Raw genomic sequence first — 17548 nt, 5'->3', positions numbered from 1 at the left:
AGCTGAGTTGGCTCTGGCATCTGTTTCGGATGGCTCCTGGATGCCTACCTAGGTGTTCCAGGCATGTCCCACCCGGAGGAGGCCTTGAGGAAGACCCAGGACACGCTAACTATGTCTCTTGGCTGGCCTGGGAACACCTCAGGATCCCTCCCGAAGAACTGGAGGAAAGAGGGAAGTCTGGAGTTCTCTCATAAGACTGCTGCCCTCGCAACCAGGCCCCGGATAAGCTGGATGAAAATGACATGAGTAATAATATTCAAATTCTTTTCGGCTTAGTCCCGTTATTAATCAGGGGTCACCACAGCGGAATAACCCGCCAACTTATCCAGCACATGGTTTACGCAGCGGATGCCCTTTCAGCTGCAACCTATCTCTGGGAAACATCCATACACTGAGTAATTATAGCATTAAAATTAATAAATAATAGTAAATGAGGTAATGATTTTCCTAAAATATTATTAAAATTAAAATCAATTTTAAATCTGTAAATAACATGTAGTGTAACACTGTGTCCTAATTACATATGTTGTGATCCTGCAATATGTATTGAAAGCTATCTTATGTGACTCTATATTGTGATGGGGCTATCTGTTTTATTTAAAAGGAAGTTTGGGGGCTGATAATATTCATTCATTCATTTTCATTTCAGCTTAGTCCCTTTATTAACCTGGGGTCGCCACAGTGGAATGAACTGCCAACTCATCCAACATATGTTTTACGCTGCGAATGCCTTTCCAGCTGCAACCCATCACTAGAAAAAGGGCTAATATTGACCTTAAAGTAGTTTTTAAAAAATTAAAAACTGCTTTTCATCTAGCTGAAATAAAACAAATAAGACTTTATCCAGAAGAAAAAATATAATCAGATATACTAATCAGAAAATTTCCTGAATCTGTTCAACATCATTTGGGTAATATTTGCTAAAAAGGATGAAAAATTCACAAGCGGGCGAATACTTCTGACTTCAACTGTATATGTCTGTGTGTGTGTGTGTGCAGGTGCCCACAGGAGAGTGGAGCGGGACTCTAGGTAAAGCAGGCGCTGCGGGTGAGATCCCCTGCAGACGGATGCGCAGCGGCAGCTACGTCAAAGCCATGGGTGACACTGAGGACAGCGAGGACTCTGACGGGCCTCCTTCACCCAAACCCTCGCCCAAAAGCGCAGCCAGACGCCAGAGTTACCTAAAGGCCACGCAGCACTCGCTCAGCGAACAACAGCCGCCGCTTCCGCCACGCAAGTTAGTCCCACACACACTGCTCCCAACAATAGTGCATTACAGTCTTGCATTACTCTTATGTATTGTTATGAATAAGGGACTAACTAATAAATACATAAATAAATAAATAAATAAATAAGGGACTATTATTACTAAAATTAGTTTAAATTTGTCATTTATTTTAATTAAACTTTTTTTTAAAACAGTGAATTAAATGAAATGAAAATGAGTTGATTAACTTTTTAAAAGGGTTTTGTCTTCATTTACAATTCACAAGTTAATTGTTAATTTTTTTCATCTTATTTATTTGAACATATCAAATGTTTTTATAGTTTTTGTGCATGAGGACTCAAGCTGAGATCCTCTCTTTATCCTCTTGTTTATCATGAGGGTCAGATTATTCTGCTGTGGAGGCCCTTGATAAATGAAATGTGCAAGCGGAAGTGAAGATTGTCAGCGCCTGATGCTTTTTAAGGTGTATATAGGCTGTGACCAGCAGATGGCAGCATGTCTACAGCTTGATGAAACTGATGATAAGCTTACTGTCAACTGCAAAATTATCCACAATCACTGCTCGAACATCCAACAGGCCTGTAGCCAGCCTGGTGAAAGGGCTGGTTCTGTTTTCTCAAAAAGTGGATGTTTTTGCAGTTATACGCCTCTATTTAACTATGAGATTTAAATACTGCATTTTAGTGATATTTTAAGCAGTACTCTTTTTTTTTGCTGGATTAGCTAGTCGCAGTCATCATAAGCACACTTTTTGATGTGCTAAAAATATTTCCTAAAAATTTGCAATTTTTTAAAATACAAATTTATTACATAATATATCATTAGAAAAGAATAGCAGACTGTTACATTTTTAAAGTAAAAAAAAAAACTGTAGCCTACTGTCATTTATTAGACAAAAAAACAAACTGGTCTGCACATTCAACTGTCCTCAGTCACAATTTGGCCATTACAATAAAAATTAAAACACAATAATAATGAACAATTTCAGTATGAACTCCAGCACTTCTCCAGCTCTGCAGAGGGAAAAAGAGCAGCGCTTCAAACTCCTGCGGAGACTTTAGAGATCAGGAGAAATGAGCTCTGTCAACTTTTAGGAATATTATAAACCACTTATACAGTGAGTGACTTGCCTAATTACCCTCATTCATATTTTTTTCGGCTTAGTCCCGTTATTAATCCGGGGTCGCCACAGCGGAATGAACCGCCAACTTATCCAGCACGTTTTTACGCAGCCCAGGGGTTCTCAACTGGTTTAGCCATGGGACCCACATTTTTACATGGTCATCAAGCCGCTACCCAAATTTTTAGAAACTATAATACAATTTTAGGAAATATACTTAATTTGTATTTATTTGTTAGCATAAACAAGTAGTGACAGATACATCATAAGAAATTTACCAAGACTTACAAATGAACACTATTTTATTGCTGTCATTTAACAAAATGGATCAAATTATAGAAATATTACAAAGTAAAAACAACAAATACTGTTAATAATAATCTCTTAATAAAACATGTTGTCTGGTTTGTAAATGTTGTTTTAATATAGAAGGTTCCATGCTCTCTTATGAGAGCACATCACTACATATGACACTGAGGCTTCAGGTCTATTTGTCGTCAATATATATAAATATTCATACTTTACATATTCGGGTCGTACTTGCACTTCGACATATTTGTTGCAATAATTAAATGAAATTTCACATGTCAAACGGTAGAGTTGTCGCGCACACATCTCAAAATAAAAGTCTGGTATAAGCAAAATAAGTAAAAAATTAAACTTTTGTTGTTGTTGTTTTTTTGACCACACACTCCGCGACCCACTGAAAATGTTTCCGCGACCCAGTTTTGAGTCCCGACCCACCGGTTGAGAAACACTGACGCAGCGGATGCCCTTTTAGCCGCAACCCATCCCTGGGAAACATCCACACACACATTTTAAAAAATATTGTTTAGACCAAACAAAAAAAATGAAAGCAACAGTTTGCATTAATTAATTCAAGTTACAATCTAACAAGATGAAGTTCAGACAACAAACTTTATCATATTAGCCAAATTACCTTTTTCTCTTCAATCAGAGGCATTTTTGCATAGCATAAACTCCATTTTTTAGGTTGGGTACTCTAAATATTAAAAAGTTTCAACTAGTTTTTTTTTTTTTTAATAAAATGTAAAATAAATCCAGTGTTATGTACTTAATTATCATAATTATAGATGAAAGTTTTCAAGTTTAGAACCTCAATTAAGTGGCTGAAATTGTTAATTTTTTTGTATGTTTTCAAATTTACTGTTCATTTAGTTCAGGTGTGGCCAACCCTGTTCCTGGAGAGCCACCTTCCTGCAGATTTCAGTTGCTACCCATATCCATAGATATATACACTAGATGTCGCCTGGCCTATTGTTGTCTATTGGACGGAATGCGTCAAATTATAATTTTACATCACTTTTCTACATTGATGGATCAGTGACCGCACGGGCATTCCTGACAAAAAGCTTGTGTTTGTGTGTACAGAAATGTACTATTCACCCTCCCTGTTAAATTTAATATAATCCGTGTCCTGAAACACAGCTCCTCTCCTGCTTTCACTTGTCAAACTGACGGAGGGAGCGATTCGTTTGTGAATGAATCCCCCGAACGACTCTTTCACTAACGTTAGCCGACAATAATACAAGTTTCTGGCAGCGCAGCATCTCGTTGTCATATTTCTTTTGCATTGTTTGCTGATTTTATTCAACAAAACTAGCATAAGCCGAGTGTTTAGAGCGAGTTGGAGCTGCTTTGCCTTATAGTGAATGCAGTAAGTGACTGTATTATCATCATTAACGTTACCTGATTAGCACAAAAGTTCAGAACATTCAAAAACAGAAAAAAACTTAATATTACCTATGAAATGTTCTGCCTTTGTGCTTTGTTTTCTTTGTTTGCTCGTTACTACACTCGTAGACAGCACTAAAGTCCCGCATCTTCACGTAATAACACTGTCTTGACTAGTGCGGTTGAATGACATTTGTCCTGGGAGCACTGTACCAATGTGGCGGCGCTATTGACGCATGCTGAGGGTCCCTATGCGATATCTAGTGTATATATCTATGACCCATATCAAACACACCTGAACCAATTTATTAGGACCTGAACACCACGTGATAATTACAGGCAGGTGTGCGGTTGGGTCTCCGGGCCGGCAGCTTCGACTTGCTTCTTGCTTGTTTAGTGGGGGAGGGGCTTTCGAACTCCATTAGTGTGGAATAATTGAGTTATCAACCCAAATTCTTTGGCTTGCTACAAGTAAATATTGTTTTAAACTAATTGACAGACATGTTTACCTTTTTAAATTAGCCACATTTTTTAGTTGCTGTAATTATCATTATTTTCCTGTTGTGGAAATGCAATAAAATCATTCTGACAACTTAAACGTTTTAATCCGATCAGCAATTTAGAATTTTTAAGTTACAACTATAGCCCCTTTCACACATACAGACCTTTCCGGAAAATTGCCGGCAATTTTCCGGAAAGGTTGTATGTGTGAACAGGTCCTTTTTGAAAATACCGGTAAATTCGTTCTGGCTATTTTCCGGAAAGACAAGTTGTAACATTACCGGCAATTTGCCGGAATGCTGCGCTGTGTGAATGCAGAAGGAAGATTCCCGTAATAAGCGCGTGCACGTCTAGAACGTGCTGACGTAAGACGTCTGCTTTAGCCAATCACAACAGTCAGACCGCATTTACGTGCGCGCGGTTTGTGAGGATAAAAGCCTTTGAATATTTTTCCAGAAACATTTAGCTGCTAGAAGTTAGTCAGATCACGTTTATATGTTCTTTTTAATGTCAACTGTGTAAATAATCATCGATGAGATGCTTATGATAAGCCGTTGTTTGTTTACCTTCAAGCTTTGCATGCGCCTATGAGCGCCTGCACACGCACATATTATGAACATCTCGACATGCGAAAGTGATCCTGCGAAAGTTGTTCACAATATTGATCATCCACAGAGTTTGTAATTTAGTCAAATGTTTACAAATACAAGCGCAGCCGTTTAAAGCTCATTTGTGGTGAATGATGTCAGAATTTACCGGTATTTTGGAATGGATGTGTGAATGCTCTTTTCCGGAAAATTTCCGTAACGTCCTCGCCTGTGTGAACAGCGCTTTTTTCAACATACCGGTAAAGTCGTTCCGGAAATTTTCCAGAAATTTACCGGTATCACTGTGTGAAAGGGGCTAATGTATTAAACTATGTAGCGGTAACAGACTTCTTGAGTTATTTTTTAGAGTGCACACTCGTTCACACTCATACACTACGGACAATTCACAATTCACCTGCACCACATGTCTTTGGACTGTGGGGGAAACCGGAGCACCCAGTGCAAACCCACACAAACACAGGGAGAACATGCAAACTCCACACAGAAATGCCAACTGACCCAGCCATTTTATATATGCATGTTAAATATACACATGACACACGTTTAAATTATGTCAAAACAAACTTTTATTATCGGATGCAATGAATCGGTGTAACAGCAGATTCTCCCTGTGGGTTCACTATAGCAGACAGAGTCCATGTGTGTTCATGCGGGAGCAGTTTTCCAGACTCTGCTCTCCAATGCAGAGCGCAGGATCAGAGCCGCTGCTGCACAGGTCAGTGATTCAGCTCTAATGAAGACCACCCCGATCATCCTCCCTGCGGAGAATAACAGCACTGTCCTGAAATTTCCCCCACAAACGCCTGAATGCTGGATCAATCCTCCTCACTAATGTTTTAGATAGTTCTTGCACCTCACTCAATGTTTCCATCCACCTATTGTTATGTGCATATTGGAACATCACGTACAAATGCTTGATGGAAATGCTAAGATAAAAGGCCCACAGTGGGCTTCTCCTACCGCACAAAACTAGATTTTCTGTCTAATATTTGACGGCAGTTTATTCGGAAGTGATGATTTTGGTTATCTTTCACTCGTTGGATGGAAACGCTGCTTTATTTGCTGATGTTTTACGCAATATTCCAGTTTTGTGCGTGCATCTAACTCACACCTTTGGATGGAAACAGAAATGCTGATGCCACTAAAACGAAAATCTGATGCTTTTTTAGGATAAGAGAAGGTTTCAGGATGTTATCAGACGTTTCTCCTGTGTTTGTATTTTCTGTCAGCTGTATGCCGTCTCTGTGCGAGGTGCCAACCAACCGCAGCCTGGACAACCTGGACTGTCTAATGGGCCCCGGGGATGCAGCTCTGCAGCACTGGGATGTTGATGGGGGTTTCAGTCAGCGCTGCGCCACACTGGGAAGAGGATCTATCATGAGCCAGGTCACAAACATTCACTCATTTACTGCAGATTATTAAAGCATCACTGTTTTTGTTAAACACGTTTTCAATATTTGGTTTAATACAATGTACATTTGTAGACATTATGCCAATGGAAGTTCTCAAAAACTCACAAACTTGAATTAAATGAAGGGCCATACATCATGATTCAAAACACCCTAGCAACATCCCAATAACACCTTAGTAACCATATATCAACATCCTAGAACAGCCCCAAAACACTATGGAAATCACATAGCAGCATTCTGCAAACTATTTAACAGCAACCCCCAAAGCACTGTAGTGACCACGTAACATCACCACAATAATACCTAAATCCACAAATCAATCCCCGAAGCACTCTAACAGCCCCATAAAAACAGTCTACCACCTAGCAACACTCTAGCAACCCGCAATACACCAAAGAAGCCACATAACAACTTTAGAACATTCTGCCAACCACTTATCAACAACCTAGCAACCCCTTGAGCACCCTTGTGATCTCTTCACACATCACATTAATCCCTCAAACTCCCTTGAAACCACAAATCAACCCTCCTAGCTCTCTGTCCACCCCATAAAAACAGTCTAGTAACCACATAGCAACACACTAGCAACCCCCCAAAACAACAACCCAAGCTCATTCTGGAAACGTAGCCCCACAGACGTTTCTGGAGACCGTGATTTACCGAGTAGGGGGAGGCTGCAGACTTGGATCCAGACAGATCTACGGCCCAAGCAGTTTTACGGCCCAGGCAGTTTTACGCCCCTGTTGTTCCTGTTGTGTCCAGTAGAGGGAGTCACTACAGTATTATTTTAAGCCTCCAGAACTTTATCACACCCAACCAAACGCGACACCATGAAGAGGTATCTATGTTAAATACGTGTTTAAAACATTAGCAAACATAAAACTTAAACCTATTTTTTATTAGATTAAGGTCGATATGAGTGTATGTCAACACAAACAAATTGGTGTAGTATAACAGCAGTGTGTTAGTTTGACTCAGTTTTAGCTAACTATGTGCAGGCCAGCTACATGTTCTACATCAACAAAAGAGTAAAAGAACATTAACCTACATAAGAAAGTGTGTTATGTAGGCTAATTTTCTTTTACCTTTTTGTCTCAGCAAGGGAGTAATTATTATATATTTTATAATTATTTAAAGATGTATATTTTCTCATAGATTAAACAATACACTTGCATGGTCTGGGTTGTCAGCCAAATCTACACTTCAACTACACTACATTATTCCTCCAAATTTGACTTTCTTAAATATTGAAATAAATCTAAACAGATCTGAAAATTTAATTGATTTTATTTTCAATTTTAAAATTGCATTGCTTTCAATTACAATCAATATAATACAATCCTGTTCTAGTTTAAACAATTAAACTCATATATCTATAAATGCATATAGAAACTCCCAATTATAAATGGTCTACTCATTTTTGTTTATATAGCTATACAGTACATTTTATATATTACCAATGAAGTTTGCATTGCGCATGCAATCATATTGTTTATCCCTTATTTTTTCATAATATTTATTGTAACAATACCTCTGCATTCTTATCAAAGTATATCATTACTCCATATTACACTGTATTGTTTGGTTATCATTTTGTTATTTTCAAAATGCAAATTTATATATAAACAATACAACAAATGCATATCTCTATATGAAAACGTATAGCTTGGCTACAATTAACCATTACAGTATCCAACAACTTGTGTTTTTAATTTTTTTAATTAAATGAATCTAAATTAATTTGCAATAGAGCTTTTGCAAATCTGGAATTATTTGGTGAGTGTATCAATTCTGCATATTTTATAGTGAGTTTATAACTCATTTTATGATACATTAATCTAGCGTTCATATTTAGCGTAATCTAATTAAAATTATATATATTTATTAACAGGACATTTTATAATCTGGGAGCGTTGACTTCAAATGTATTATGTGGTCATGTATCTTTCATCCCCCCCTACTGAACGCATTAGGAACAACAGGGGCGTAAAGCTGTGGGGCGTAAAACTGCCTTGGTCGTAAAACTGCCTGGATCCAAGTCTGCAGACGCCCCATATAGGATCACCTGGCCGGAGGTACGTAAGGCCGCGTTTAGTTTTTTTCGAGCGAACGCTGCGGGGCGGTGTGGCGCCGCTCCGGCTCCTCCTCTTCGCGCTCGCCGGCCGACGGCTCGCGGTGCAACCAGTTTGTCCGATTAGCTCACAGCTTTGCGTCGGCGGAGCGGAGGCCCCGGAGGAGGAGAGGAGGAGGAGCCGGCCGCGGGGACGACGACCGGGATCGAGTACGGGGAACAGTGGTTCCGGAAATCAGGTAAGATGAAAAACAGAATCCGAAAAATAAGGGCGAGAACGCGTCGGGATCCGAAAACGCGGTCGAAATCAAAGACGAGGGCTTTTGCTTTTTTTTTTTTTTTTTCTGGACGGCTTTTGCAAACCGTCGCTTGGGTTTAGGGAAGGAGGAGGAGGAAGAGGAGGGCGGCCGGCGGGCGAACAGCGGGGGGAGATAAGCGCGGGCGCGAACAGCACGCGCTCCCGAGAGGCGCCCGAGACGCGAAAAAGCGCGCACAGCGGCCTCTCGCGGATCCGCGAAAACAAAAACCGCTCGAATACGTACCTCCCGGGATGTAAATCGTGGTCCGCAGAAACTTCCTCGGGGCTACGTTTCCACAATGAGCCCGGGTTGCAACACAAAGTAGAAGCCACTTAGCAACTTTAGAACATTCTGCCAACCACTTATCAACAACCTAGCAACCCCTTGAGCACCCTTGTGATCACTACACACATCACATTAATCCCAAAAACTCCCTTGAAACCACAAATCAACCCTCCTAGCACTCTATCCACCCCATAAAACACTCTAGTAACCACATAGCAACACCCTAGCAACCAACAAAACTCCAAAAAAGCCACATAGCAATTTTAGAACATTCTGCAAACTACTTATCAACAATCTAACACCCCTAGAGCACCCTCGTGACCACATAACCACCACATTAATGCCTAAAACATCCTAGAAACCATGAATCAACCCTCATACCACTCCATAAAAACAGTCTTCCAAAAACCCCATAGAAGCCACATAGCAACCTTAGAACATTTTGTCCACCACTTCGCAACAACCTAGCAACCCCTTGAGCACCATAGTGACAACTTAACACATCCATGTTAATCCATGAAACACCCTAGAAACCACTAATCAACCCTCATAGTACTCTAGCCACCCCATAAAACAGTCTAGTAACCACATAGCAACAGACTAGCAACCCCCCCCCCCCCAAAAAAAAACAAAGTAGAAGCCACTTAGCAACTTTAGAACATTCTGCCAACCACTTATCAACAACCTAGCAACATCTTGAGCACCCTTGTGATCACTACACACATCACATTAATCCCTAAAACTCCCTTGAAACCACAAATCAACCCTCCTAGCACTCTATCCACCTCATAAAACACTATAGTAACCACATAGTAACACCCTAGCAGCCCACAAAACACCATAACAGCCACAAAGCAACTTTAGAACATTCTGTCAACCACTTATTAACAAGCAACACCTTGAGCACCCTCGTGATCACCTAACACATCCTCATTAATCATCGAAACACCCTAGGATTCACAAATCAACCACAAAACAATCTAACCACCACCTAAAAGCAGTCTAGTAATCAAATAGCAACACCCTAGCAACCTCCAATACAACATAGAAGCCACATAGCAACTTTAGAATATTCTGCAAACTGCTTATCAACAATATAAATCACCATATAAACCGCAAATCAACCCTCATACCACTCTAACCACCCTATAAAAACAGTCTAGTAATCACATAGCAACACCCTAGCAACCACCTAAAACGCAATAGAAGCCATGTAGTAACTTTAGAACATTCTGTCAACCACTTATTAACAACCTAGCAACCCCTAGAGCATCCTAGTGACCACTTAACACATCCATGTTAATCCCCGAAACCACAAATCAACCCTCAAAGCACTCTAACCAGCCCATAAAAACACTCTAGTAACCACATAGCAACACCCAAAACACCAAAGAAGCCACATAGCAACTTTAGAACATTTCGCCAACCACTTAGCAACAGCCTAGCAACCCCTAGAGCACCATAGTTACCACTTAACCACCACATTAGTCGCTAAAACACCATAGAAACCACAAATCAACCCCAAAAGCACTCTAACAGTCCCATAAAAACAGTCTAGTAACCACATAACAACACCATAGCAACCCCCCAAAACACAATAGAAGCCACATGATAATTTTAGAACATTCTGCCAACCACTTTTAACAATGTAGCAACCCCTAGAGCACCCTTGTGACCACTTAACCACCACATTAATCCCTAAAACACCCTAGAAACCACAAATCAACCCTCATAGCACTCTAACAGCCCCATAAAAACAGTCTTGAGCCACATAGCAACACCATAGCAACCCCCCAAAACACAATAGTAACCACATAGTATCTTTATAACAATCTGCCAACCACTTATTAGCAACATAGCAAACCCTTGAGCACCCTAGACCACTTAAAACATCCACATTAATTAATGAAACACCCTAGCAACCCCAAATCAACCCCAAATCACTCTAACTACCCCATAAAAACACTCTAGTAACCACATAGCAACACCCCAAAACACCAAAGAAGCCACATAGCAACTTTAGAACATTCTGCCAACCACTTATCATCAACCTAGCAACCCCCAGAGCACCCTAGTGACATCTTTACACATCCACATTAATTAATGAAACACCCTAGCAACCACAATTCAACCCCAAATCACTCTAACAGACCCATGAAAACACTCTATAGTAATTAAATAATTAAATTTAATTTAAAAATTAAATAATTAGATAGCAACACTGCGAATATATAAAATAAATAAATGCAACATATATGACTCATATAGCCCCTTACAGTCTCCAATATGTTACCAAATACAGAAAAACTACACAAAACATACATTTAGTCCTTATTTGAGTTCAAAAACAACACGAAATATAGCCCACGGTCAGTGCAAACCTCCCATCTGTGTCTTTCATTTTCAGCAGCACCTATAACCTCTGTTAGAGAGTAATTTCATCATTCCGAGTTCATATTAGTCCCGAAAGTGATGATAATAGTTAGACATAGCAGTTTGTTCATGGTTTGGGTTGCTGAAAGAATCATTTGTTCCTTCATTTTTTCGGCTTCTTCTTTGATTTTCTGCGTGTCAGTCTTGTGTTTGTCCGTTTCTGAAAGGATCAGATGTCAGAAGCACTTCATAATCGCACGTTATTATCATCAGCTCAAGAAGTTTGTTATATCAAATACACAGTAGACGTGGGGCGAGCACAAGTGAGAAAGCGAAATCGCTCGCGCTTTAGACGGCCTTGTAAACAAACACGGGGCACAGGGTAGATTCTGCACTTCTTTTTAGCTTTGTGGCTGTTCATCAAGACGACGACAAGGTTTTTTTGACCTTGAGTCAACCATGGCTTATAATTATATGTATATATTATTACGGTGTAATGTCTCGGCTGTGTTAAAACATTGCGGTTGCTTTGTTTTAATTCTGGCTTGTTGCACGAGCAAGTGAGGTATCTCTGTAAACCAATGCCGGTCAGCTGCGCGTCTGGCTCCACCTTTTGATACCCTTTTGTTTGTGCTACCCAAAAAGTGGTACGGTACGGTTCGTTTTTTTAGGTTTCTTTTAACAGTGGAAACGGCCATAAAAGCGTACCTTACTGTACCAGAAACAGGCCATTAAATAACTTCTTGAACACCCTTGTAACCATATATAAACCCTAAAAAATCAATCTGATAGAATCATAAAAACACTCTAGAAATTGTAAGAATAAACTAGTAACCACAAAACACACCCAAAGACACAACAGCAAAATAGAGACAGCCTATAGCCGCCTTTCCACTGCACACGACATTTGGACACGACTGTTGGATTATGCCCCCTTGTGGCAGCCGCCCAGTATTTTCAGTGTTGTTGTGCACCACAGGGGAGAAGCTGGTGTCCGAAATAAAGGAGGGCAAAAGCAAGAGCCTTTATTCTCTGTGCGTTTACATAGTTTAATGGATGAATGAATACTAGAAACTCATAGACCAACACAATCTCACGGCAATTCGTAACTTTTTCATTTAGTGGCTAATTCATATGAATTCGTACAATCTAATTTAGTACGATTTGCTTATCCCCCAATGACGGTTGGGGTTAGGGGTGGGGTTAGGTGCCACGCCCCCTTTTTAAAATCGTACCATTTCGTACACCTGAACTCGTACGAATTCATACTAATTAGCCACTAAACTGACAAAACGTAAAACACTTACGTTTCCCGGTGAGATCAGGCTGCATAGACCGCTAAAATATTGGAGGGAATGTGGAGACAACATTAAAAATATATATTTTTATTACTTTCTTACTAACATTTATGAACAGAAAAGTTTTTTTTTAATATAGACTTTATATAATTTAAAAAATAACCAAATAAACTCCTATTTCTCATCTCGCGCGCACGGATCTGCTTGGACAACACTGGAATACTTCATGTCCGATCGGCAGGTCGCATACGGTCTAGTCGCAGGAGTTCAAATATTTCAACGAATCCGCAGCTCAATTCAGATCTGAATTTTCCGCATACGGAGATGATCGGAACTCAACGGAGCTCCCAGACTGCTCTCGGTTGAAAATGAATGACTTCCGGTCTGTCGCTTGCCGTTTGTCGTGTGCAGTGGAAAGGAGGCTTATGACTAGGCCCACATGCATTCTGCAGATTTCCGCAGATTTTTAGCCACTCATTAAGTCTGTTTATTTACTTGTAATGTGTAAATGTGTGTAATATCTATATTTATTCAGTTTTTAAATTAATTACAGTAATATTATTGACTAATGTGAAAATGTTCATCCGATTTATTCACAATACAGTTTGTTAAGTAATATTTTCTGACGTTTAGCAGATTTATTATATGTGAGACTTGCTTTGTTTACCAGATAAAGTGAATCTAATTGAATTAGCATTTTAAACATTAAATAAAAGTTTAAAATATATTATTTTTGTTTCATATATTAAGGTTTTAGTTATGACACTCCCAAAATAATTCCATAGAAATCCGCAGATTAACAAAATAATAACAAAAAACGTCCGCAGATTCCGTCTGGCCCTATGACCTGTCCTAAAATACCCCTGAAACCATATAGCAACACTCTAACAACTCCGACAATAATATAACAGTAACAATTAACAACACCAAGAACATCCTAGTAACCACATAACAATCCCGTAGTAGACATATATAAAGCCCACGACAAAATAGCTCTATGGAAACATCCTAATAACCACACAGCTAATAGTCTGACAACTGTCCTCAGCAACCAAATCATCTTAGCATCTTAGAGTCTTGCTCTGCTGTTTTTTCTTCTGAAGGTAAAAATCTATTTCTGTGTGCTCCTGTTCTGTTTCTCCTCTGCTGTTTGTGCTCGACATCACAGAGAAATCGTTGAAATGTGTCATAGAAGTTTTGCGCTTTACTTGACCTCAGGAACACTTTGTTCCAGATTTAAAATTGCAGTAAGACAAGCTGAAGTGTGGATGCTATGGAGCTAGATTAGTGTCAATAATTCACACACAAAAAAACCTGATAGAATAAGAATAGAAAAGTTCTCTTTTATTCGAGAAAGACCTTTAATAGCTGAGTACATTTACAGTACAAAAATACATAAAACATAATACGTAAATAAATAACTGCACTTAAAATAAAATAATCATTCGATGAGGTAAAGTTTTCAATTTATAATTTGTTGGCTTGGTGTGTCTCGGCCCTACACTCAAAAAAAAAATTGTTGAATGAACATGATTTAATCGTGGCACCCTTTATGCATCTAATCCAATCAAGTAAACCTGAACTGCTTTGAACATGTTGTATGAACACAAAGCACATTTGTAGATAAAACATGGTTTCAATATGTCAGTCTAACTTCTTTGCAACTAATTGACTCAAAATGTTTGTATTGTGTTATTCTAATTAAAATGATTCTAATTTACTCAATGCAACACTAAAGCTTTACTTTAACAAAATTATGTCTTGTTAAATCAGCTAGTAATCAGCAATATTGTTGTTTAAATTCATTCATTCATTTTCTTGTCGGCTTAGTCCCTTTATTAATCCAGGGTCGCCACAGCGGAATGAACCACCAACTTTTCCAGCAAGTTTTTTTACGCAGCGGGTGTCCTTCCAGCTGCAACCCATCTGGGAAACATTCACACACACACTCATACACTACGGACAATTTAGCCTACCCAATTCACCTGCACCACATGTCTTTGGACTGTGGGGGAAACCGGAGCACCCGGAGGAAACCCACGCGAAGGCAGGGAGAACATGCAAACTCCACACAGAAACCCCAACTGAGCCGAGGTTCGAACCAGCGACCCAGCGACCTTCTTGCTGTGAGGCGAACGTGCTACCCACTGCGCCACTGCCTGACAAAATGTTATATAATATCCAAAATTGTAATATGAAATGTATAAGAAACATTTAGCCAACAACATAACATGCATAACATTCAAGTTCTTGGGAAAACCAATTCCCAAACTGTGCCGAAAACACGCGGTGATACTTCTTCTTGTTGTTTTCGTATGGTGACATCCAAACGCACTATCGCCACCTACTGATATGCGCGAAGTGACTCTCCAGAGTGAGAGTTGTCGATTTGAAGCGTCTTAGTCTCATTGAATCAGCATGTTCTGATCAAATTCATTTGATTATTTCTTGATTCAGTTTCAAATAACATGAATGAATCATTTAACATACGTAAACTTGATTTGTTCTTTTCAATCTGACAAGTTTTTATTTTGTAATTCCAATACATGCCTAGTTGATTTTTTTGAGTGTAAGGGTGGCATCACGGACACTACGTCCATGTTTTTAAACAGTCTATAGCAGGGGCGTAGCAACCGGGGGGGACAGGGGGGATACGTCCTCCTCACTTTTAGACACAGAGCGTTTCGAAACAGGCGATTAATAATAAAATGAACGTAACAGGGCGACATGGTGACACAGTAGGTCACCTCACAGCAAGAAGGTCGCTGGTTCGAGCCTCGGCTGGGTCAGTTGGCATTTCTGTGTGGAGTTTGCATGTTCTCTCCGCATTCGCGTGGGTACAGGTGAATTGGGTTAGCTAAATTGTCCATATGAGTGTGAATGAGTGTGTATGGATGTTTCCCAGAGATGGGTTGCAGCTGGAAGTGCATATGCTGGATAAGATGGCGGTTCATTCCGCTGTGGCGACCCCAGATTAATGGAGAGACTAAGCTGAAAATGAATGAATGACCCCACCCCCCCCCCCCCACCCCCCACACACACACACACACACTTTTAAAATGTCCGCTACACCCCTGGTCTATAGTTTTAACGCTCATTTGTTGTTCAGGTGGAGCAGTGCTTCATGGCCAGCGCTGCTTACGGACAGTTGGAGTCTCAGGCGGTGGAGGCTCTGGATCTTCCCACTCCCACCTGCTTCCGCTCCAGGAGCCACAGTTACCTGAGGGCCATCCAGGCGGGCTGCTCGCAGGATGAGGACACTGGATCTGTGGATTCAGACGAGACGCCGCCTATCACCTCCTCCATCAGCAGCTGCAACAGCGTCACAGGTGAGTGCCGAACACACTCGATCCACATGAACACGGGCAGGAAAACATATGGAGCTTATTATGTGCCAAAACAGTCTGTGTTAGTTTGAATTGATAACAATTGTGATTTAATAAAACTGAATATTATATCCCATTATAAATGGTTAAATTTCTTAATTTGAACTTGAATATCTGAAATTTAAGACTACTGAATTTTTTAAAGCAGATTCATAGACTGCTCCAGTTTGTAAAAATACATTTATTTGTCATTTTCCTTTGGCTTAGTCCCTTATTTATTAGGGGTCGCCACAGAAGAATGAACCACCAACTATTCCAGCATATGTTTCACACAGCGAATGTGTTTTCCCAGTGATGGGTTTGTGACCGGAAGGGCATCCGCCGCGTACATATGCTGGATAAGTTGGCGGTTCATTCCACTGTGGTGATCCCTGATTAATAAAGGGACTCAGCTGAAAAGAAAATGAATGAATGAATAAATGAATGAATGAATGCTTGATCATTTTTTCTGATATCTCGGTATATGTATGTGTGCATACATGCACACAGACACCATGAGCACTGATAACAGGCACAAAGTCCACAACAAGCTGCTATAAACCTCTCTTGATAAGCACGGCTCTCGTGGACTTTTCATGATGTCATTTTATTGCCTCAAAGGTGATGTCAGTGCAACCAAACGCCTGTTTTTCTGTGTCGGTCATAAAGATGTTAAAGGTGTGAAGTCGGATCTTTTCCCTCTGAGAGCTCGGCATGTGGGCAAGTCCAGACAGATGATCTGCAGGCAGAAAACTGGCTCACTCTCAGATCCTTACAGGGGGATATAAATAAAAATTAAAATCCTGTCATCATTTACTGACCCTTCAAATCTAAAAGATCTTATGTAAACAGATTTGTTTAAGTACTATGGTCATTCTGGAGATAAATATAATCATGATCAATTAATGTGGTCAATATTATGAAAGTTTATTATTATTATTATTATTATTATTATTATTATTATTATTATTCATTTTACTTCGGCTTAGTCCCTTTATTCATCAGGGGTCACCAAGCGGAATAAACCGCCAACTATTCCAGCACATGTTTTACACAGCGGATGCCCTTCCAGCCCAAAGCCAGTACTGGGAAACACCCATACACTCATTCTCTCACACACACACTCATAAAGACCAATGTAGTTTCTTCAATTGACCTATAGCTCATTTGTTTTGACTGTGGGGGAAAACCATGCCAACACAGGGAGAACATGATAAAAAACACACATAAGTGAAATAATAGTAAATATAATAAAAATAAATAAATGAAATATTGTTGTATTATTTATTAAAT

The 17548-nt window shown here is 39.7% G+C and overlaps 1 protein-coding gene across 7 annotated transcripts in view; it reads left to right on the top strand.

Annotated features, from left to right (window-relative positions):
* dlgap4a (discs, large (Drosophila) homolog-associated protein 4a) overlaps positions 1–17548 on the top strand; it is a 309291-nt gene that overhangs the window by 234344 nt on the left and 57399 nt on the right. For 5 of the 7 annotated variants that reach the window (XR_012398800.1, XM_073939424.1, XM_073939423.1 and 2 more), the window contains 3 exons: positions 999–1237; positions 6382–6538; positions 16000–16219. Coding sequence is in view for 5 of the 7 variants with exons in the window: in XM_073939424.1 (XP_073795525.1) it covers positions 999–1237; positions 6382–6538; positions 16000–16219 (616 nt within the window). In the remaining 2 variants the exon portion in view is untranslated. Of the gene's footprint in view, positions 1–998; positions 1238–5755; positions 5868–6381; positions 6539–15999; positions 16220–17548 lie in introns of those variants that run through there. The other 2 variants (XR_012398801.1, XM_073939427.1) reach the window with 2 other exon arrangements.

Source organism: Danio rerio, chromosome 23 (genome assembly GCF_049306965.1).
Source record: "Danio rerio strain Tuebingen ecotype United States chromosome 23, GRCz12tu, whole genome shotgun sequence".
Classification (NCBI taxonomy): Eukaryota; Metazoa; Chordata; class Actinopteri; order Cypriniformes; family Danionidae; genus Danio; species Danio rerio.
Note: the sequence above shows the minus strand (reverse complement) of the source record. Positions and strands in the feature narration are given on the sequence as shown.